The sequence below is a fragment of the Homalodisca vitripennis genome, chromosome 5, assembly GCF_021130785.1.
Source record: "Homalodisca vitripennis isolate AUS2020 chromosome 5, UT_GWSS_2.1, whole genome shotgun sequence".
Taxonomy (NCBI): domain Eukaryota; kingdom Metazoa; phylum Arthropoda; class Insecta; order Hemiptera; family Cicadellidae; genus Homalodisca; species Homalodisca vitripennis.
Window position 1 is genome coordinate 162755697 of NC_060211.1, and position 23498 is coordinate 162779194.

General features: G+C 33.5%; 1 protein-coding gene across 1 annotated transcript in view; it reads left to right on the forward strand.

The window, feature by feature from the left end:
• The window catches only part of LOC124363081 (UDP-glucuronic acid decarboxylase 1), a 46018-nt gene extending 22797 nt beyond the window's left edge, over window positions 1-23221 (forward strand). The window contains exons 2-9 of the mRNA XM_046818177.1: window positions 764-849; window positions 2536-2724; window positions 13293-13578; window positions 14385-14498; window positions 16760-16947; window positions 18374-18506; window positions 20573-20706; window positions 22040-23221. Of these exons, the coding sequence (XP_046674133.1) occupies window positions 764-849; window positions 2536-2724; window positions 13293-13578; window positions 14385-14498; window positions 16760-16947; window positions 18374-18506; window positions 20573-20706; window positions 22040-22156 (1247 nt within the window). The 3' untranslated portion in view covers window positions 22157-23221. The remainder of the gene's footprint in view (window positions 1-763; window positions 850-2535; window positions 2725-13292; window positions 13579-14384; window positions 14499-16759; window positions 16948-18373; window positions 18507-20572; window positions 20707-22039) is intronic.
• The last annotated feature ends 277 nt before the right edge of the window (window positions 23222-23498 follow it).

Below are 23498 nucleotides of genomic sequence, written 5' to 3' on the forward strand. Positions count from 1 at the left end.
ACTTGTAACAGTTCTTGTTGGTTTCAAGACAATGGGTTTTGTAAAAAAGATTAACAAAACATCCCAAAATTTAGAGTTTTTGTATCATTAATTTGTACAAATTAAGCAACAGCCTTAAGTAAAATATACCTTTTTAAAAATAAAAGAAAAAATAGTTTACTTTTACAGTAAATATTTTATGATTGTAAAATTAATTAATTGGAAACTTTTCTCCATTCTTTTAGGTTTGGTATTTTTATTTTTCTATCTAGTAGCTTGTTAATGTTTCTCCTATGCAATAAAGAGGTCAAAGAGAAAGTTTGAAAACTGAGTTTCAATTTTGTATACAATAATAATTTTCCATTTGTGTGCAAATGGATCCAATTATTGCTTTCTAGTTGTTGTTTGATATTACTAGTTCATAGGAAAATCAGCAGGTTTACCTTGAAACTATCTTCTAGTTCTCTGGAGTTGGAACTAGAATCCCCTCTTCCTCTACTGGTTGAGAAGGATTGCAGTGAAATTGAAAATTTACAGTTATGTGTAAAAATATGTGTTCTTTCAAATCAGTGGACCTTAGAAGATAGTTTTTGAGGTAAATCTATTGATTTTCCTATCAACTAGTAACAATCCCTGGCTTTCAGTCCTATTAATTCATTTCTAGTTTTAAGTGAAGTAGAAATGAAATGTGGTTTAGAACAGAGAAGTTTTTCCTTCTAAATAATTGTATTAAAGAAGTAGCAAGGCCTACTGGAAAATATAATGGTTCTGTATTATGTTACAGTTGTGTTGCTGTACAAAAACTGGGCCCAGACAGAGGCTCTGCTCGACAATCGACTGAGAGATGATCGGGAGGTTGAACACACAGAGGTGAGACAATGTGGGTAGATTAACTCGTACCCAACATTATCACCTTGTCATTCTGCATCAATAGGAAACAGAGATCATTTTGTCAGTCTAGTTCAGACTATTGCTGAAGGTGGTGCAATACATTTTCAGTTGCGAAACAATTTGTCTACTTTAAATTCATAAAATCATTAAGATACTTTTTTAAAAGGTATAAAAGTAGATTTTTTGATAATTCCACAAGAAATTATTGACATTTACAGTAGGAAATTAAACAGTTTCGTAATTAGATCAAAATAAAAAACTGCTCGGGCTAAACATGTGAAAATATTACAATATGTACATGAGTTGTAGCTTCAGAGAGTGGCATATTTTCTATTGATTTATATTTTATGGAAATTATATTTTTCCATTGTAATACAATTTCAGAAAATAAGTCTTTCATAAGTTTTTCTGAAGGATATTAATTATTTTAAATTTTAAAAAATCATGTCATTCCCCCCATAATTTTTCATGTACATACAGTACTGTAAAAGGTTCATATCCTTATCTTTAAGCATTTTTCTTTGTGCTTGAAAATGCTTCAAATTTCGACCTGTCTTTGTGTAATAAAGAAAATTTTGTAATACATATTTTCTTCTGTTTTCAGATAAGGTATCTTAAAGTGCTGTGACCAAATTTTTAAATAGAAAAAAGTATCCCAACTGATTTCTCCACCTTCACAACAGGTTTACCATAATTATAATTATTTATCTGCTGTTTTATCTTGAAAGTATACCAGTTTTCCATGTGTATACCATTAATTTTAATTAAACCTAACAATAGCTAGTCAGCTAGATACAAGTTGTTAAGCCACACAGATAAGAAAGTATTGTGGTTAAGATTGACTTGGGTGCTTAATTCAGTTGAGTAGCTGCCACAAGAATGGAGGCTCAACATTCGTATTTTCTAATACAATCAGACCAATATTAAAATGGTTAAGGTCATAAGCACCACCTTTGATACCGTACTATTTTAGGTTATTCTCAACTTTCTCAGGCTTACCTTTTGCCTAATGGACATAAGAGGATCTCAACTCAAGCTTTTACTTGGCATAAATCCTGTAGATGACATACTATTCAAATTGGACATAACAAGTTAGAATCACACAAATGTAAGGCAGACCAATGATGTGACAGGGCTGGAGGAGGCCCAGGAGAGGATTCAACAACTGGAGGTTGAGCTGCTCTCACAACCATTAACTATTTCATTATAATGTACCAGGTGAGGGAAGGAGAGGAGCTGGCCCCAGAACAGTGGAGTGCCAGACAGACCAATGATATGACAGGGCTGGAGGAGGCCCAGGAGAGGATTCAACAACTGGAGGCCAAGCTGCTCTCACAACCATTAACTATTTCATTATAATGTGACAGGTGAGGGAAGGAGAGGAGCTGGCCCCAGAACAGTGGAGTGCCAGACAGACCAATGATATGACAGGGCTGGAGGAGGCCCAGGAGAGGATTCAACAACTGGAGACCAAGCTGCTCTCACAACCATTAACTATTTCATTATAATGTGACAGGTGAGGGAAGGAGAGGAGCTGGCCCCAGAACAGTGGAGTGCCAGACAGACCAATGATATGACAGGGCTGGAGGAGGCCTAGGAGAGGATTCAACAACTGGAGGCCAAGCTGCTCTCACAACCATTAACTATTTCATTATAATGTGACAGGTGAGGGAAGGAGAGGAGCTGGCCCCAGAACAGTGGAGTGCCAGACAGACCAATGATGTGACAGGGCTGGAGGAGGCCCAGGAGAGGATTCGACAGCTGGAGGCCAAGCTGCTCTCCCTGGACAGACGAATTCCTAAGGCCTTCCCTACTGTACGCTTCCTAAGCTACAGAGCCAAGAAACGTATTCTGGTAATTTCTGTTTTTTAGTCATATCAATGCACTCATTTTAATCATATATAGTATGCTACTTTGAGAATGAAGATGGCTATAGACTGTCTATCAGGGTGCTTATAAACTCTCCAGTGATCTTTTGGGATCTATTCTTCTGGTCAAGACAAACATAAATTTGTAATATGCTTAACCAGGGTTTAAAATGCTTAGTTTATCATATTCCATTACTTTTTACAGCATCATTAAAAAGCAATACAACTTATAAAGCTTAATCTACATTATTTACTGAAATATTATTATGATTATGTTTGTAATTAAATTTAGCAACATTTATTGTTCTTTAATCATTTTAATAATATTTGTTTTACGTTATTTAGCTTTAAAATTTTAAACTGTCCACTATCCTGAAACATGCATAATAATCTAATATTAAATTTTCTCTGAACTAAGATTGCAAATACAATAAATATGCCAAATTTGAAAATTATCTTTACTGGTTTCTGAAATATAAGAATTAAATCTTAAAAAAACAACAAAATATAGTAAACTATGCATTTTTGACAGATGTTTATATTATACTTTTAGTTTTTCTTAATATGAAGGAAAATTTTGTAAACAACCTATGTACAATTTTTTTATATTTTAATATGCATTGGATTCTTGGTAATAGTTACCTTTTTGACCATGTGTCTCCTGCGAACATTCCAGTGTCCTGCTTACGCAAATGTGCATAAACAAATTTATAACTTTCTATACAGCTGGAGCTGTGTTAAAAAAAGTCTTAACTGTTCAGATTGAATGAGTGGTAACAAAGTTTATAGAAGATTAAAGTTTAGAAATTATTTGTATAAATATTACGTCAAAGTCAAAAAATCTTTATTCGTTTTAGTTATCAACAACTAGTTTATATCCAATAATAGAAATTATTCTGTAACTGTTGGATTACGTATTTACACATCAAAATGTTTTACAGTAAGTTGATAATTCCCCAAGATTATAGAATTGGATTTTTTTAAACTTGTATACAGTAGTCAGTAAAAAATGAAAAATCTTTATTGCATAATCCTTATTGGTTTCTCACGTTATTCTTTTGGTTTTCAATAGTTATTCAATACCCATAAATTATTATTTTTTAGTTTTGGCTGATTTTATACATAAATAATTGCTGTAACTTGAAACCTACAAAAGTTTGTCTACCAGAATGGTCAAAATTTGCACCAATTTGTATTGAAAATGCGATAATGTGTAGTGTGTTTGGCTTTTCTTCCCATGAAAATAGTTCAGTTCATTTTAATTTAAGTAAATGTTAGTTTGTAATCGTAATAACCCAATAGAAAAAGATCTTCAACCATGGCAGAAACACAATTGGGGCCAAGTTTATCTGTTCCACCAACTACAATTTTTATTTTCGTTTTGGTCTCAGAAAACTGCTCCTGGTCATTGTCTATACGATGGCTGTCACTGCCATCACCACTCATATGTAATGTGACCTATACTGTCCTACAACTGAACCATTAAACTGATTTTCAGAAAGGCTTATCATGGTCTTTGGTTAAAAATATTTGAAATCTAAGCATGCATACATACAATGTGGCTTTGCATGCAATTTCGCAAGTTTTGCATCTGTATGAACACTTCTGATTCAAGTGAATTATATTTCCAACACTAGTGTTGAGTGCCTTCTTCTCACGATCAAAAAAATATGTTAAAAAGTGTATATTTATGGTCATTTTCTTTTATTCCAGTTTTGGTATTTTTGTTCCAAAGCTGGTTTTGCCTCTCTCCCGATCAAGAAAATATATATACATACACAGCTCTGAGAAGCCTACTTTTGTCAAAAAACAACTTGGATAGGTTTCATAAGCCTTTATATGTGTAGTAAAAGTTGGACTACACTGTCTCTTATATTTGAATTGTTAGCAGTTACCTGCTGTTTAGCACACAATGTAGTAGGTGTTGCATGCTTATGACTACTGTTGGTTCAAGTAAACCAAATTTCCAACACCATTTTTGTGTTTTCCTTGTTGCCATATTCAAGAAAATACATCAAACAGTTTATAATTATTGCCATTGTAATTTACTTCGTTCTTAGTATGTTTTGTTCCATAGTTGTTTTTGTTTTGTTTCCCGATCAAGATAATATATAACAAAAATCAGAAAAGCCTATTTCTGTGAAAAGAAAACTAAGATGGATTTTATATCAGTCTTTAAATTTATAGTAAAAGTTTTAAATATTTTATAACATTTAGAGCTAGAATTGGTACATTAGTTCAAAAGAACAGTCCAACGAAATTTAATCTAGTATGGTTCTTGTCAACTGCTTCAAAGTGAGTCTCCAGAGTCAAATTGTGATCTTCTTATTTTTTAGGACATTTTATAAGGTAGATTAGTACTTACCTAATCCTTGAAATCTAAAAATGTATTAAAATTATTGTTACTCATTAGAAAATTTACTCTTTATACATGTAAACAAATTGAAAATAATAAAGTGTTTACTCAGAACAGTTGATTACATTTGACAGGTTCATTCAATTAATATTACATAACTTAGAGACAAAGATGCAATTATATCACTACTTTAAGGACCAATGGAGCGTACCCGGAGAGATTTTTGAAATAAGAATAGGCTTATATTCATACCAGGGACCTTAAGGATGTCCATGTAAAATTTCAGTACTTTACATAGTTGAGTAGTTTACGTGTGAAAACAAAAGAAACAAACAATGGCACTTTCACATTTATAATATTATTAAGATATAGATGGGCAGTTTTTAAAAACTTACTTTTGTTCATATTAGGAGTGGTGGTGATGGAAAAAACCTGACACAGATATTTTTATTGGAAACCAAAATTTAACTTTTCTCTTTCAGAATTCTCATTGAGAAAAAAATTAAGATCATCATTGTGATGTGTCTGATGAAGATAGCCTTGCTATCGAAAGGCCTCACAAAAATATAAAGTTATTAAGTATTAGTAGGTGTGTTCTAAATGTAGTGACTTAAGATCATTATGTTATTGAATTGACTTAAGATCTACTTGATTATAGTTCAAACTCAGCCTCACAGTTGCACACACTTTGTAATCTTTGTACAAGTGAGCATGGGTAAATATTGTCTCAGATGCAGTTAATGACACACTAGTTACTCACTATCTATTACACGCATCTGTACAATATACATGGATATACAACACTGACTTAAAAATACGAAATATCACATAAATAGTTGCTCTGTTAGTAAATTTGGTTTAACCCTTTCCACTTGTGTGTCGCTGATCCGGCATCATCTTGCATCATTGTCTTAATTGTAGTATGTTGTTATTAATGTGTGTAATTTGTAAATCTAGTCAATAAGACTTGTCAAAGCTGTCCCATTACATAATCTTGAAAAAGACTAAGAATTTATATTTTTGCAACTGTGAAGTTGCGTAAACTTTTGTTACAACAATTTGAGCAGCTAGCCCTTGTTTGTTTTTTTGTGAATGCTTTGCAGTGCTTTCTGCTGTTGATTTTTGTTATTATCTCTTCCCTTTTGAATAACTTGAGTTATTTTGCAGTTGTTACTACTTGACAATTATACACGACTATTACTCCATGACTACTTCTAATCAACAGAGTTTAGTCAACTATGTTGGGTGTAGTGTTTTACTAAAAATGTTTCTCCGGATGATCAATATATTATCTCTTAAAATTGCTTTTTATACTCACTTATTAAGTTTTGCTAACCTAGAACAGGTTTATGGGCTCTTAAGAGGGTTTTAAATTAATTAACCCCAAAAACTGTATGAAGATGACAACAGTTTGTATTTTTAAAGTAATGTTGTGTGTTAGAAACATAACATTACTAAAATCTGATAAAAATTACTAAAAATTAAAAAAAACTTATAAAAAATTATATGTGTGTGTTCAGTTTATACCCAGTAATTTCTGCTCAATATAATGCTTAACCAGAATAAAGCAAAACATAAAAACAAGTTCATAATAGTATTTTATTTAAAGGCTTACATTTTCCATAGTGTATTGGGACAACAGCGTACAGGAAACTCAAGTGGAAAGGGTTAAAGGACAATTACATTGTTGATTTTCACACTTAAATCTACACATTCCAGTTGTTGTTTTGTTCTAATTATTTAACTACTCCCCCAAAGTCACGACAGTACACAGAGACAAATTAATTACCGATTCCTCTAATCCCCACCCCACTCAAGGCTCGGGCTTGGCAGGTAAGCCAGCGGATTAATTTGGTTCTGAAATAGGTTCAGTAATCGCATTTGTATTGGTGCTGCCTCCGTAAACTAGTTTCATTTCTGATACAGTTAGGTCTTGAATATTTACTCTAGCCAACAAGGTATTTTGCTCATTTTAAACTTGAATGTTTAATTCAATATTGATAGTTACATATAACAAATAAATGTGAAAAAATCTTTGACTATGCTTGTTATGTCAGATGTAATTTAAATCGGGTAGAAAACAAATTGAATGAAAATTTTTTTGAACTGAAATATAGCACGTTACATCAAATAAAAACACTACATCAACAATGACCTGAAGCTCACTGTTTAGTTTGGCAGAACTGAGATTAAAATATGTAATAATTAAAAATGACATAAATTAAATTGAAGTGCCAAATTAATTTTGTAACATTAAGTATATAAATACAAGAAGACTTGAATTATGCAAAGAGGAAAATGTTTGTTAACCCTCCTTGTGGCGGTCATTTTACTCCTTGTTGGCTGACTATTTTTGTTCATTTTGTAAGAGTTTTAACTAAAAATTACAAAACTAGGTATATACGATAATTTACCTTATGTTGTATATGATTGTTTTCAAAAATAAATGGAGAATTTTAACATGGCAAATCAATAATTGATACAAATATACATATTTATTTATTTTATTTGTTTGTAAAATTGTTAAAAAGATGCAAAAGAGAGCGGAGGAATATACTTTGAAATCGTACAATTTTGAGAAATGAAAAGTACGAGATAACTTGAAACCTTTATTTAGTTTATAAAAATATAACATTTGTTGCATTCTGTATAATACTGAGTATAATGGATAACTGATGAATTCAACAATTATAGTCAATGTTAGGAAATTATTTTTATCAGCGTTTTAAATGGGTTTTTAATTAATTAATTTGTTTTAATTATTTTTTTTATTTATTTAATGTATTGCTTCTTTTAGAAGTTAGGACGAACTGGAGGATTGCATTGCTCTTAACATTGAATTTTACAATAATGTGTTTTCAATGTGAAAATGTATGACAAATTGTCATGTAATCTTTACTAGTAGTAAATGAGTATCATTAAGTATCAGTATCAATAATATGGAAGTTACAGAATGAAATATAATACAGTCCAAAAAAATCGAATCTGAATATATTCTCTTTGACATTTTGCCAAACCGAAGTGGTAATAAATATTATTAGTCAATTAGCTAATATGAGTGTAAAATACAGTTTGGATCTAGACCTAAAATAAACATCTTTAACTGTTGTCTTAGTAAAAAAAAAACATTCTTTTACTAAAATTTATTCAAAGGCACTATATTAATAATCATTAGGTATGACTTACGATATTATATGATAAATTACTGAATAGACACAGTGCAATCTATGTTTGCTAGCGTATGAACAAATGATGTACCAAAATAGCAAACTTACAAAACAAACTGGTATTTCACCAAGTAATGATGTCATGGTATGAAATTCCCAAAGAAGAAAGAGACATCCAAACGTTACAATATCTCCCAACATTTCTATTGATGTCTCAATCAAGTTGTATTCCCTAATACAAACATTTAAATAAAACATAAAGAAAAACAATCACTCACTTTTATAAGTTCAAGTTACTGTAGTTCTTTTAATAGACACATTTTGTTTTGAAGCAAATACAAATTTTTTATTTACCTGCTTAAAAATGTATGTGACAATTTGCTTCTATGTGGCCTTCTACGTATTCTACACTTTACTGCAAATTGCACTGTACTTGTAATATGTTTTTATTGACACAATCTTATTTGCAGTTAAATTAAAGTTGTGTTTTGAGACACAGTTAGTCAAAGTAATCACATGATTTAAAAAAAAATCTCCTATTGAAGGAAAATAAAAAAAAGAAATCGTGAACAAATTGGCTTCATACAACTGTGTCCAGGAAGGAGGTGTGTAACCTCTCACATGTTAACAAACAAATAATCCATTTATAATAAAAAAATACAGCTGTTTGGTTACTTTATACTCTTTTTGTTGAGAATTAATAATGCATCTTATAGTATTGAATTAAAATATATTTTTAATACAAATTTTATTGGATGGAAGTCCAACTACTCGTATGTTTATTTAAATTAATTTTATACAGTATAATATCGGAGTAATTATTTTAGAAAACAATTTCGGATCGTGGTTGGAAATCAAACCAGTTTGTCAGGTGTCTGGCGGACGACATATTAGATAAACGTGTTGTGTCTGGCTTAGCAAGGTCAGTCTCAGTCCAGAAACTGAGTGAAATCAATCTGGAATAAGGCAGATTTCACTGCTACCAATCTGGAATGAGCCATATGCATGTCAATTATGAGCGTGCTAGTCTACTGAATGATGAACAATGAATGATGAATGATTTATTGGTGTGCTATTCACTCAACTACTGTCCAGCTGAATGCCACACTATCACAGTTTACTTTGACTTTGAGTGCTAAATTTTCGTAAAAATTTACACAATGAACTGAGCCGATCAAAAATTGGATTAATAATCTGGTTTCTGCCTTCATATCACTAACCAATGTGTATTAGTACTCAATGAATTACATGACTACTAAATAAATAATGAGAAAAATAATTTCAAACTCCTATTATATAGAACAGTGCATTAATACATTTATAAAAAATTAAATCTTCCAAATAAATAGAGCCTGAGTAAATTTAATAGTAAAGTAGGACATTGTGATTATTTAATATCAAACTAAAAAAAAAGAAAAGGAATGTAATCTTGATAAACAAATGTAGAAAATATGTAAGTAGAATATAAAACTACAAATTAAAGTTACATATGTTAGTCAGTCAAAGTGAGAAAAATAAACTGTAATTGAAACTGCAATATTAATAGATTTAAAATGTTTACTCAAATTGTAATTCCCCACTCCTTTTTGTTTCTAGTGAAAACTGTGTAGTTGTGCATAGAAAAACAACTTAAATTAAATTAAACTAATTAAAAGTAAACACTATTGGATCACTGTTGAAATATAACGTAAAATAACAAAGTATATATTTTTTGCACAAAGAGATGTAATATGGATGACGTACATTGTCTATAGGCAGATTACCATAGTTCATAGGTTTTTAAAGGAAATATTTAGATTTTTGGAGAGTCTTTGTTCTACATTAGAGTAGACTATTTAAAACTATTTAAAAAAATCGTGATTTGTGAGCATAACAGCTGTATTAGTACAATGTGAATCTAACTGATTGCATAAACCAAGGTCATATTGCTTAATTTTTGATGAGTACAGCAGGTACTTGTAATTCAAACAGTGTCATCATCTTGAATTCTAATACTGATTTTATGAGGTATTTGTTAAGCAATTCAAATAATTTAATACTCCATTCTATCTTAATTTTCCTTATTACCGTAATTTTTCATAATATTTTATGATTCAACGTCATTTTCCTTGTCATATGAGGTTAAATAATTGCGACAGTTACTTGTTATAAGTAAACCTATGAAATAAAATAAAGCAATCCCTTGTGGTTGTAGTTGTTAATAATTATGTTTAAAACTTCATAACTTTAACGCATAAAAAGAAATTTCCATGGTGTACTTCTGTTGGGATTTTTAAAGATTGTTTTTGTTGCTATTTCTGCATGAAAAATATTTCTCATTGTAAAGTTTTTGAAATTCATAATTTTTCAAGCCAATGCAAAATATTTTGAAACATTAACAAAATTAACTGATACGCAGTGGTGTATATAGAAAATGATTTTGTAGGAGGCTGACACACTGGGCGGTTTAGGAGGTGTAAATACACTCCAAAAATAGGGGCTCGGGAATCTTCCAAAAAGGAAATTATTGAGCTTTAAAATCTCGAAAATGTGTTTTAGCTGAAAAAAATTACTAGGTGCAATTTTAGTGTTTGTCTTTCAAAATTTGGAGGAGGGGGTGCTTGAGCTCACTGAGCCCCCTTTAATTTTACGCCCATGTCTGTAAGGTTACCTCATAGTTATTAGAAACTATGTCTAGTAAAAAATATATATTGTTAATATTAATTTGGAATGTTGTCCAAATAATTTGCTGAGTAAAATTAATTTCCAAACTTCCTCTACAGCAAGATGTGTCATACTCTGAAATTAGAACAATTCATTACCATGGTTTGTTAGTTAAGCTGTAGACCATTTGTTTGAAACAAAGAGAAGTGTTTACTCAAATCTGTATGTGAGCTCAGTAAAAGAGGATCAATTGACGAATGCGATAAGAGTTGTAGGTAATATAGTCAAAACAATAAATGCAGTCAGTGATGCATATATTGTCTTTATAATTGACAGATTGTTTATTATGGTATATTCACTGTCATTCTTTATCAGATATATTGCTAGGATTTGAAATGAGTGTTATATTCTCTGCATACAGCAATTAAACAGTAAATTATGCAATAGGATGCTGATATTAAGGAAACATCTGGGCATTTTACCAAATCCTTTCAATCCTATTTTATCATATTTCTTAAAAAAAAAAAAAACAATGTTCACTCATACTTCTATTCTTCTGTGTGATTCTTTCAGGCTTTCTCTATTGGGCATTGTGTACTTTTATTACTCAAGTACCTGAACTCAACATGTGCTTTATCAAATACTAATTTGATTTTTATCCCAAATAGAATGCAAATTATTGAATTCAGTAGTTGTGTTACAGAGTAATGTGAAATAGGAACAAGGCCCACTGGCTAATCATGCACAATAATATTGAATTTTAATTGTAAATACAAGGAAGTTGTGTTACAGAATACAATGAAATAGGAACAAGGCCCACTGGCTAATCATGCACAATAATATTGAATTCCAATTGTAAATAAAAGAAAGTTGTGTTACAGAATACAGTGAAATACGAATAAGGCCCACTGGCTAATCATGCACAAAAATATTGATTTCCAATTAATTGTAAATACAAGGAAGTTGTGTTACAGAATACAATGAAACGAACAAGGCCCACTGACTAATCATGCACAATAATATTGATTTACAATTTTAAATAAAAGGAAGAGTGAGTAGACATGTATGGGCTCTTTTCAAACACATTATTTCTTTTATCAGTATATTACGAGGGAGTACCCAAAAAACTGGAATTTTGTTTTAAATATACATATATTTATTTCTTTTACAAAACAAAGTATTCTCCAATGCACTTTATACACTTATCCCACAGTTGTTTCCACTGTTCGAAACATGTTTTGTACTCCTCGTCAGTGATGGCTGCCAGTTCCTCCGTTGTTTTTTTCTTAACGTCATCCACGCTGTCAAATCGGAGACCATTCATGCCCCTTTTCATTCGTGGGAATAAAAAGAAGTCGCACGGAGCCAGATCTGGTGAGTAAGGTGCGTGTGGTAGCGAAACCATGCCATTTTTGGCCAAAAACTGGGTGACAGAGATTGCTGTGTGCACAGGCGCATTGTCTTGGTGAAAAAACCAGTCCCCTGTTTGCCACAAATTAAGTCTTTTGCGACGAATGCTGTTCCGTAGTCTTCTTAAGACTTCAAGATAAAACACTTAATTTACTGTCTGGCCTGGTGGAACGAATTCTGAATGGACAATCCCCTTTACCTCAAAAAAACAAATCAGCATTGTTTTGACACTCGATCTAACTTGACAGCATTTTTTTGGTCTGGGTGATGATGCCGTCTTCCATTAACTGGATTGTTGTTTGCTTTCTGGGTCGTACCCATAGCACCAAGATTTGTCACCTGTAATTATTTTTGATAATAAATCTGGATCGGCTTCAAGTTGCTGCTTCAAATCACGGCAGGCTTCAATTTGACGTTCCTTTTGAAAGTCAGTGAGAACACGAGGCACAAACTTGGTGGGAACTATTTTTATGTTCAAGTCTTCGGTTAAAATCCGTTGAACTGAGCTCCATGACAGCCCACTAGCCTCTGATATTTGCTCGATAGTCCGTCGTTGGTCTGCAAGCACAATTTCTTTCACTTTCACAAGATTTTCGTCTGTTCGGGAAGTCGATGGTCATCCAGAACGAGGTTAATACTAGTGGTACAGGTGATAGAGATGGACGTTTTCATTAGCCTCAAGAGCAATGTATTCCACTATGTAGGTCATGATGAGAGTCTTTTTAATAGCCTGATTATGTACACGGCTATGGAGTTTCTCACTAGGAAAATCCAAAAATGATGTCATGAAGTGATATTGGTGAACATTTTTACTAGCCTCAAGGATAATCCATCAGGATGAACCAGCAGAAATTTTAACTTCAGCTGTAATACCGAGTTGCAGAGTGAGATTAGACGCAATGGACTTCTACTGGTGATTGCAAGTCATGAGATGATAACAATGCAGAACAATAGTCTAACCGCAGTGTATTTGTCCAGGTAACAGGAGGTGCAGGGTTCGTGGGGTCTCACCTGGTGGACCGCTTGATGATGGCAGGCCATGAGGTGATCGTGGTGGACAACTTCTTCACTGGCCGCAAGGGCAATGTGGACCATTGGATGGGCCATGAGAACTTCGAGATGATCCACCAAGATATTGTTAATCCTTTATTTATTGAGGTGGACGAAATATACCACTTGGCCTCCCCGGCGTCTCCTCCCCACTACATGTTCAACCCAGTCAAGACCATCAAGACTAACACCATAGGAACCATAAATGTTCTAGGTGAGTGTTAGCACGAAGTCTTCAGTAACACGATGGTATTCCAACCCATCAAGTTGTCCATTGTACTTTAATGCCAAAAGTGTTGAAGCCTTTTGTTGATTTAGTTAACGATTAACTATTAAGTTATGTTTTGAAAAATATATTGTGACGGGTGTGTTTTTAAGTAAGAGCATTAAAAAAAATTCATTTTCTTTTCAAAACATATTTTTTTTCTGATGCTGCATACTTTTCTCTATTTTTCTAAATAGTTGTCTTGTTTATGTAGATAATAGATATACATTAAACAATGATTTGAATTCTCTCTTCAAAAAAGTTTACCACCTGCTCTGACAGTTCATAACGTGTTTTCACTTCTTCTTCGTCAGCCAAGATAATATTTCAGATGCTGACAAAGATAAAAGCCACTCAGAGTAAGGTCGGAGTATACAGTGGGTGACCAAAACTTCCCGGCCAAAAGTGTCAATCATTTTCTGAGTCTGGATATCAATGTTTGGTCAGTGTTAAATAGTAAGTTTGTATGTTGATGGTCATTCGTTATAGAAGATGGTCATAAAGAATATCGTCAAAACACGAAACCTGTCATGGAAAAGTTTGCCATAATCTTTTGCCACACCATTTTGTTTGGCTTTGATCTTGATTGATAGGAGAAGGTGTGTGCCGCTGTTATTCTATAGAAATTGCTTGGATTCAGAGATGACCATATTTTACCTCCTGTGATGATTTGTCTCAACATTTCACCTCCTTCATCATCTTAGCATGTCAAAAAGGTCAAGTGAGCCCTGTTGTAATCCAGCAATGTTGTCTAGGGTTAGCCAAGCGGGTCAAAGCGAAGGTCCTTATCGCCAGTACCTCAGAAGTCTATGGAGACCCAGAGGTCCACCCTCAGCCGGAGACATACTGGGGTCACGTCAACCCTATAGGTAACTACTTACTTCACGTAAACTTATGATTGCTACAGGATTATGCTGTTTATTTCAAATCACCAACAGTGATACATTTGCTAATTAAATACCTAAATAACACGTGCTATCCTACATAAACAATTAATATTTTTTGTAAAAACCCATAAAAAACAAATGGATCACAAAAAGTATTTTGGTTTAATAATGACATTTTTACAAGGTACTTCCAGTAAAATTTTCAAAAATTTTTTCAAAACAATATAAAAATAATTTACAGAAAAGTGATCTAAGCTGTGAAAGCAATATGATGTCTCTCAATCTACAACTTGAGACATCATTAATGATAAAACAAAAGCTAAAAAGACAAATCAAAATTAAAATTGTGGATAAATTTGTGGAGGATGGAACTGATGTTGATAGTCGAGTTTTTCACGTCCTTCCTGGTGGGCAAGGTCCTCAGCCATCTGAACCGCAAGAAACCCTTTTGTTGAGGCAAAAGTCCAGCAGCCTCAATGTTGTTGACACCTGTCGTTGATTTTCACCAAATTATTCGGTAGCTCCCAGCCAAAAAGTCAAACAACCTTAATCTAATGTTCACATGGCTTACCAAACAATGCTGCAAGCATTTGGGTGAGACCCCTAACTTAATTAGTAAATTCTTCATTTCAAACAGGAATTTTCTCCTCCCTCCTGAAAATTGCAAAAGTTGTCCAAATTTTCAAAAATGACAATCTATTTTTAATAAATAATTATTGGCCAATTTTCCCAGCATTGAAAAGCTTTTTTTCATAAGAATGCTTTCCTTTTTGGACAAATACAGTCATTTCTGTAATGAAAAGCTTGGATTCAGAAAGGGCAAATTTATGACAGACGCAGTTGTGAGTTTTGTCGATATGATTGTAGGGAGGATAGGATATTGGAACCACACTGAGTGTGTTTTTAGACCTGTCCAAAGCATTCAACTGCATTGACCACAACACACTGCTCCATAGACTTGAGTCCCATAGCATCAGAGGCATGCCCTTTTAATGGCTTTGCTCATTTTTAAGTCATAGATCCTAAGTCGTCCAAATATCAAATCAATTGTCAAAACCAATAAAACTGAGTTACAGTGTACCCTATGAATCTAATCTTAGTCCTGTTCATCATTTCCTGCTTTATGTCAACGACGTAGGATCATCACTTCTGCATGGAAGATTAGTGCAGTATAATAACGACCTCTGTTTCAGTGCAAATCAATTGAAGTGTTGGAACAACAGGCCTCATTGTTGATATCAACAACTGTGTCTAATACATCCAAATCCTCAATCTTACAACAACATCTCAAAATCCAAAGTTTTGAATTTTTCTTAGTGTGCTGTAAGCAACCACTGTAGACCTGCCATCTTGTTGGTTGACACACTGGAAGAAGTCCTCTTCAAAATTCCTAGGAATATTCCTTGATCGAGGGTTATCTTGGAAAGAGTATATTGATCATGTTTCCCCCAAATTTCCTCAAGCATTTATGATTAGAGGTCCCTAGCAAAATACTGCCCGAGTCAGGTACTGATTACAGCGTATTATGGCTTAATTGAACCCCATTTGTCCTTCGGAGTGATCCTTTGGGAAGCGTGTGTAAACTCTTAGTTTCACAGAGCATAAACTAAAAAAAAACCAATTGAGTCATTTAAAAAATAAAATCAGAGAGTTGTGCAGGCAAGCTCTCAAGGAATTGCAGTTATTTACTCTCCTGTGTCTACATTTTGGAAACAACTTTGTGTTGTGTGTATATGTGTGCCTTAACCAGGGGCTGTGACATTAAACAGTCTGCTAAATACAATAAAAAATGCGTTCAGAATTCGCCTTTAACGTTTTTTAGCATCACAAGCATTTTATAATGCAGGGGAGTTTTTGAGATTTAACTGGGAGACCACCCAATTATATTGGCAAAGGTGAAAGGGGCATGATTGTAAAAACAATCTGTAAAATCTGTAAAACAAACTGTATATATAAAAACAAATTTTGTGGTATAAATGTACAAAATTTAGATAAAAATCAATGACGTTTACTATACAATGTGCAATTGTCGTTGCAATAAAACTGATTTGATTTGAAATACTAAAATAGAAGGTGTGGCTTGAAAATCACTGTATGTCATTATTTACATTTGTCACACCTATATCCAAACACTATAAATCATATATCATTGTTGCTGGACTAATTTAGTGCATAACATGTCAAAGTTGCAATGTCCAAGCATTGTTTGTCTGTATTCTAGAAGTTTGTTGATGTGTTAATAGGGCCAAGAGCTTGTTATGACGAAGGCAAGCGAGTGGCAGAGACGCTGAGCTATGCGTACGCCAAGCATGACAAAGTGGCAGTGCGGGTTGCCCGGATATTTAACACATACGGCCCTCGGATGCACATGGATGACGGCAGAGTGGTCTCCAACTTCATACTGCAGGCTCTACGTAACGAAACCATCACAGTAAGTGGTCACGTTGTCAAACACTTAGCAGTGTGTGGAGGTTGTGTTGTGTTTCCAATATTCAGACCTATATGACACGCTTTTGTCTTGCACAAATATTTTAATCTGCGTCACTTTCCAAAAGCTTTAACATTTTGGTCATTGGTGGATAAAATAACAGTACTTATTTATCACACTTTGGATTGAAACATCCGCCATTGATAACATGACATACATCAGGGAATTTTTCCCAGATCATCGACTATTGTTAAATCTTTCTAAAACTAATTTGACTTGCTTCATTATAAAACCTAATTCCAACTCAATTTTACCAAAATTACAGTTAGATGGCATAGATATAGGAATATTTAAGAACACTAAATTTCTCGGATTGCTTATTGATAATAAATTAAGCTGGAATTATCATATCGATCATGTGGCTAACAAAATCAGGTTTATTCACACTTTACTGGTTATCAAAATTTTGTATACTTCAGTCATTAAAACTAGTTTATTTTGCTCACATTCATTTAGATTTATCTTTCAGATTAAGTATCTATAGAGAAACATCACAAACTAACATGGTCAGACTTTTAATACTGCAGAAACATGTAATCCGCATCATGTTGAAATTGAATTGGCAAGAATCCGTAAAGGATAAATTTAAAGAACTCGGCATGATGTCTGTTTACGGTAATTATATTTATCATTATATTTTGTACACTGTTCAAACTCCAAACACTGTCTCAGTGGTAGGTGATTTTCACCAATGTTTCACTAGAAATAGAAATAACTATTTAATACCGTCTTATAGGTTAAAGTCCTTTGGAAAAAAAACCAACATACATTGGTATAAAATGTTATAATACCTTTCCAACTATTTTAAAAGATTTCAAAAATATTACTAAATTTAAAAATAATCTTAAAAAATGCTTCTTAACTAAACCTTTATATTCAATTGGCGAATTTTCCATCAAGACTTTACTTAAAAACAGTAACAATTTTTAATGATAATTTTAATTTTATGATAAGAATTACATTCTTGTAATAGAATAGTGTTGTTCTATTAGTTGACGCCATTCTTTGTACATGTATACAAATTATGAATAAAGATTATTTTCATTTCATAACTGTGAATAACGCAATGTTCTTTTGACATATCTCAATTGTTTATACTCAGTGTTGGTGACTACTCAACATGTATGTAAGTTCCCACATACATGTTTAACTGAGGCACTGAATACAATGTTTTTCTAGAGCAACTAACACTGACTGACAACACCCAAAATGAGTGATATCTGAGGGTGATAAACATTATGCCTCAACCATGAATGCCCACTGACTTCTTTATACTTCTGCATGTCTTGATTAGTTTCTTTACTCACCTTATGGCCACTATGTAGTATGTTTTGTGAAAATCTAAATGCAGTTTATTGTAAAATTACAGGTTTATGGCCGTGGAAATCAGACTCGGTCGTTCCAGTACGTCTCAGATCTGGTGGATGGCTTAATAGCTCTCATGGCTTCCAATTACACATTACCCATCAATCTGGGAAACCCTGTGGAATATTCCATTAAAGGTATCTTTTTAAAGCACTGCCTTCTTAATAGTTTGTTGGACTAATACTTTGTACCATTCTTATCTCATGTTAGCCGACATTGAAGAATTGTTCAAAATTAAAAACATTTCATTTTAAGTATTCTCATTCCTCACCAGTCCATTTCTGTGTGGAACCTCATATTTTTGCATTGACTTCTGCAGTTTTTAATGTTTTGATGATATTTTTACTATTTCAGAATAATATTGTTGTTATTTAGTTTTTAGTGCATAGTCTCTTTTATTACTGTTCTCTATTTTACAATTTAAAAAAATTTAATGTACAGGGAGCGGCAAAATGATCTGACGGTTTTCGATGCCGCGCTGTCAAGCGAGTGAGTTGTGGGGGGTGGTGGGGATAGGGGCGTGGCAGAGCCTACGTGCGGACATTTTTAGTAGCCATGGAGCGGTGGACGGCTGAGCACCGTGCGTTCGTTGTGGAAGCATTTTTTAAAAGTGGCGATAGTGTTGTTGCTGTTCAGCGGCAGTTCCGCAGATGTTTTAATGTGGCTCCAAGAGGGAAAGTGCCAACTCAAAACACCATTTTGCTGTGGGTGGGTAACTTTAGAGCTACCGGTTCAGCTTTAAAACGAAAATCAACAGGCCGTCCAAGGTCAGCCCGGACGCCAGAGAACGTCGAGAGAGTGAGAGGAGCTGTGGAAGCCAGTCCTCGGCGGCCTGCACGTAAACAAGCTGCAGCTCTGCAGATGTCTGACCGCTCGGTAAGAAGAATATTAAGGTACGACCTGCACTTTCATCCGTACAAAATGGCTATCGTGCAACAGTTCAAGCCCAGTGATTATGCAAAACGCATTGAATTTTCAGAGCAAATGATTGATTTGCTTACAGATGAAAAAATTCTCATTATGAGCGACGAAGCTCATTTTCATTTGAATGGTTATGTTAATAAACAGAATTTCTGATATTGGTCAGAAAACAATCCAGAAGAACTGCATGAACGACCTCTTCACAGTCCCAAGGTCACTGTGTGGTGTGGCGTAACAAAAAATTGTGTTATAGGCCCATACTTTTTTGAAGAGAACGGTCTAACTGTAACCGTCAATTCACAACGATACCTGACTATGTTGAAAAACTTCCTGATCCCCGAAATACGCATAAATCGCTTCAACCGCCACAGAATTTGGTTCCAGCAGGATGGGGCAACTGCCCACACAGCCAATGTGGTAATAAACTTCTTAAGAAGCAAGTTTCGTGGCCGAGTCATCTCGCGTTTCGGGGACATTGCGTGGCCACCTCGCTCCCCGGATCTCAGCATCTGTGACTTCTTCTTGTGGGGACTGCTGAAATCTAGAGTATAAACAAACAAACCCCGCACATTGGATGAACTGAAGGAAACCATACGCCAAGAAATAGCCAACCTCTCTCCTGAAATGTTAGGGAAAGTGTTTGACAATTTCAGTGCAAGATTGGAAGAATGCATCGCCAAAGACGGACATCATTTGAAAGACGTTATATTCAAATCTTAAACGGATCAACTCGTCCCTTTTTTGGTTATTTTTATAAATGTTCATAAATACCAATCTGAAATCTGCAATAAAACACTTTGTACCACTTTAAACGTTTGAGTTGTTTACATTATAAAACCGTCAGATCATTTTGCCGCTCCCTGTACAATGGTTTGCTATTAATTATTATTTATTTATTTGTTATCATGTTAACGCTTTGTCATTGAATATTATTTAAATTAATTAGTTAAGTAACTAGTTAGTTGAATGGTTTGTTATTTTCAAACATTGATACAACCATTTTCTTTCATAATGTTTAAATTTGCCATTTTTTGTTGCTGGAACTCTGGGTTTATGTGTAATATTTATTTATCTACTTATTCATTTAATCTAAGTTAGGAATAATTTAATTAATTAGTTATAAGTATTTTGACTTGGCTAATAAGCTGCGTTATGACTTTGTCAATGTTCAAGCATTGCGTTCATAGTTTCTTTTTTTTTGTATTTGCTGACCATTTGAACATTTCACCCATCTTTCCAACAACAGTGACGAGTTGATTTTGACAGAAGAATATTGTTATAGAATTCGCTGTGATGATCAAGAAGCTCGTGGGGGGCAACAACCCCATAGAACAGACTGCAGCTGTAGAGGATGACCCTCAACGCAGGAAACCTGACATTTCTAGAGCTAAACGCTACCTACAGTGGGAACCTAAGGTATTGCTTGACTTAAAATGTTACAAATGTTTTATTTTCCATTACACTGCTGTTATTTTGATAGAAAATCATACATTTTTCCTCCAATGATTACTCTTTCAAAAATAGTATATTCTTAAAAAATAATAAAAATAGAGTAAAGTACAATGACTTATCTGATGTCAAATCTAACTCTCATTTTATGAGGTAGAGTCAAAAAGTCCTTGGAATCAATTTAAATATACACCCAGTGGACTCGCCAGCTGGAAATTTGTTTTGCAGCGGTTGGTACTTCTCCTGGGGAGGAAATATCTGTAGTGTTAGTATCACTCAGTTACTATTGTTTTCTTGTGGAGAGTGTGTTCGTATGTCTGCAAGTTATCCTTCTCAATTTAAGAAAAATATAATTAGTGAACAGTGATTAAACATTGAATTCTGTGTTGTGCTTCAAGTGACCCAGTGAGACTCTTGGAGTTGTTAATTCTTGCTTACGGAGACAAGGCGATGAAGAAGAGTCAAGTTTATGAATGGCACAATCGTCTTAAAGATGTCATAAGCATTGAAGATGACCCTCATAGTGGACAACCTTCAACTGCAACCAGTGATGAAAACATTGAGTGAAACAATTGTGACTGTTAACGAAACATGGTGTTTTCTCTATGATCACCAAACTAAATGCCAATGCTCTGAATAAAAAATGAAAACATTTCCAAGGAAAGAAAAATTTCGCTTCGATACTAGCTAAATGTCCAATGAGTGTTTTTTTTTTAGTACAAAGGTTTAATTCTTTACAAGTTCATTCCAAATGGACAGTGACCAAAGAACTTTATTTGGAAATGTTTAGGCTCTTAAGAGATGCTCTTAAGGAGAAAATGCCCGGGATACAATTGATGTCTGCTCCACCACATCAGTCTCTGTTAGTAATTATCTAGCCAAGAACAGTGTTACCACTCTAGAACATTTACCTGACCAGGCGCCAGTTGAGTTCTTCATGTTTCCGCTTTTGAAAGCATTGTTGGAAGGAAATCGATTTTAAGACACTGAGGCTTGCATGGAAACAATTAAAGAACTTTGACATAATAATTTCTAAAAGTGGTTTGATCATCTGTATGAATGTTGGGGCAAGTGTGTTGGTGAAGGAGTATTTGAATATTTTGAAGGAAAATAGATTTGTAAGTTTTGAACTTTGTTCAATAAACATATATAAATCAATTCTAGGAAATTTTTGACTCTTCCTTGTATATAATCACTAAGTCTATCAAACAAAGTAACATTTCATTTATAAATGTCTTATGGAAATCGTTGACTGGGATTGTTTTACAGTCGTGTTAAGTCAAGATGTAATCTGTTGCAGGTATCGTTGGAAGTGGGACTGAAGAGGACAGTAGCATATTTCCGTGAAGTCTTGGCTGAAAACAAGTGGAAACACTTGACGGTAGCGTCAGTCACAAAGGGCTTTAGCCCTGGCTAGAAAGGCTGATTAGGAGTAGCATCGATAACACCACTTAATTTTTATTCATCAGTCACTGTTAGAATGTAAATGGTACTGAAAAAATCCAGTGAGTTTTAGCAATTTCATAATAAGTTTGAGTACTAATTTCATAACATTCTGAAAGAATTTCAACAAATTATTTTAACCACCAAATAAGTTTTCAGTAAGCCATCTCTACATGATCAGCATGACTGTGTGTAAGACTTTGAACACAGTTGGCTGATAATTGTACCTGATGCTGTCAATTTGTGTTTGATGTGCTATTCGTGCTGCTCTCTAATAAAATGGTACAATTTCTAATGACTAGTGCTGTTTTCTGTTTTATTTCTTAATTACAATTAATTCGTTTAGCTGTTTGGGCTTCTATATGCCTGGGATGATCATGTTGGGGTGAAGTCAATCTGGATTAGAATATTAACTGATGAGGAAATTAGTATGGGCACCCCTTCAGTGCTACAAGCATTAGTTGTAGAGAATATCCATGAATATTCCGCCGGTTGTTTTTACTATAGATACAAACTGTATAAATATAAGACATTAAAATGGACCATGACAGTGATATAAATGGCTCAAATAAGGTAACACCACACCATTAACAAAGTGTAGGCAGGTGTAATCTTCCCTAGACATTGTTATAAACTATACAGCGAGTGCCGAATTTATGACAGCACATTGAGGGATGGTTTCTAGACGTACCTTTATGGTTCTGACACTTTCAGCCAAGACCCTACTTACCAGTGAATGTGTCAGTGGAGTTTAACTGAAAGTTTACTTTTAAACAGTGTTAGATTTTAGCTAAAGCATTAAATTTACGTATTTGTATTATGATATTTGTGCTTTTGTTAAGCCGTATTATTTGTTATCAGTTGTAAATCAGGTTAGTTTATTATCTTTCATGAATTTTAAGCACTTTACAAAACTGTAAGAACGAGAGAAACGTTTTATAATATTAAACTGAGAATGTATTACTGTTGAAAACGTATAAAATAACATAGTTCAAAATTGTTTTATGATGGAAAAAAAATTAAAAATGCCTCTATTGGATATAATTTTTATATTTTCCTCTTAGAATAGTCATTATTAACATAATATGATTCTACCTCACAACATATTTGTTTTGTATTTCTACAGTAAAATCTGTAAAAAAATTGTAATTTAAAACTATTTTCTCTTACTATCAATAATTATTTGTTAAAAAACTTAAACTAACTGAGCCACTAGTAAATTTGACATAGATTTTAAAATTATTTTAAACATTTTCTGACATATATTAATTGCTTATTACGCTGTTTTATACAGGTTAACCCGATATCAACTGAAT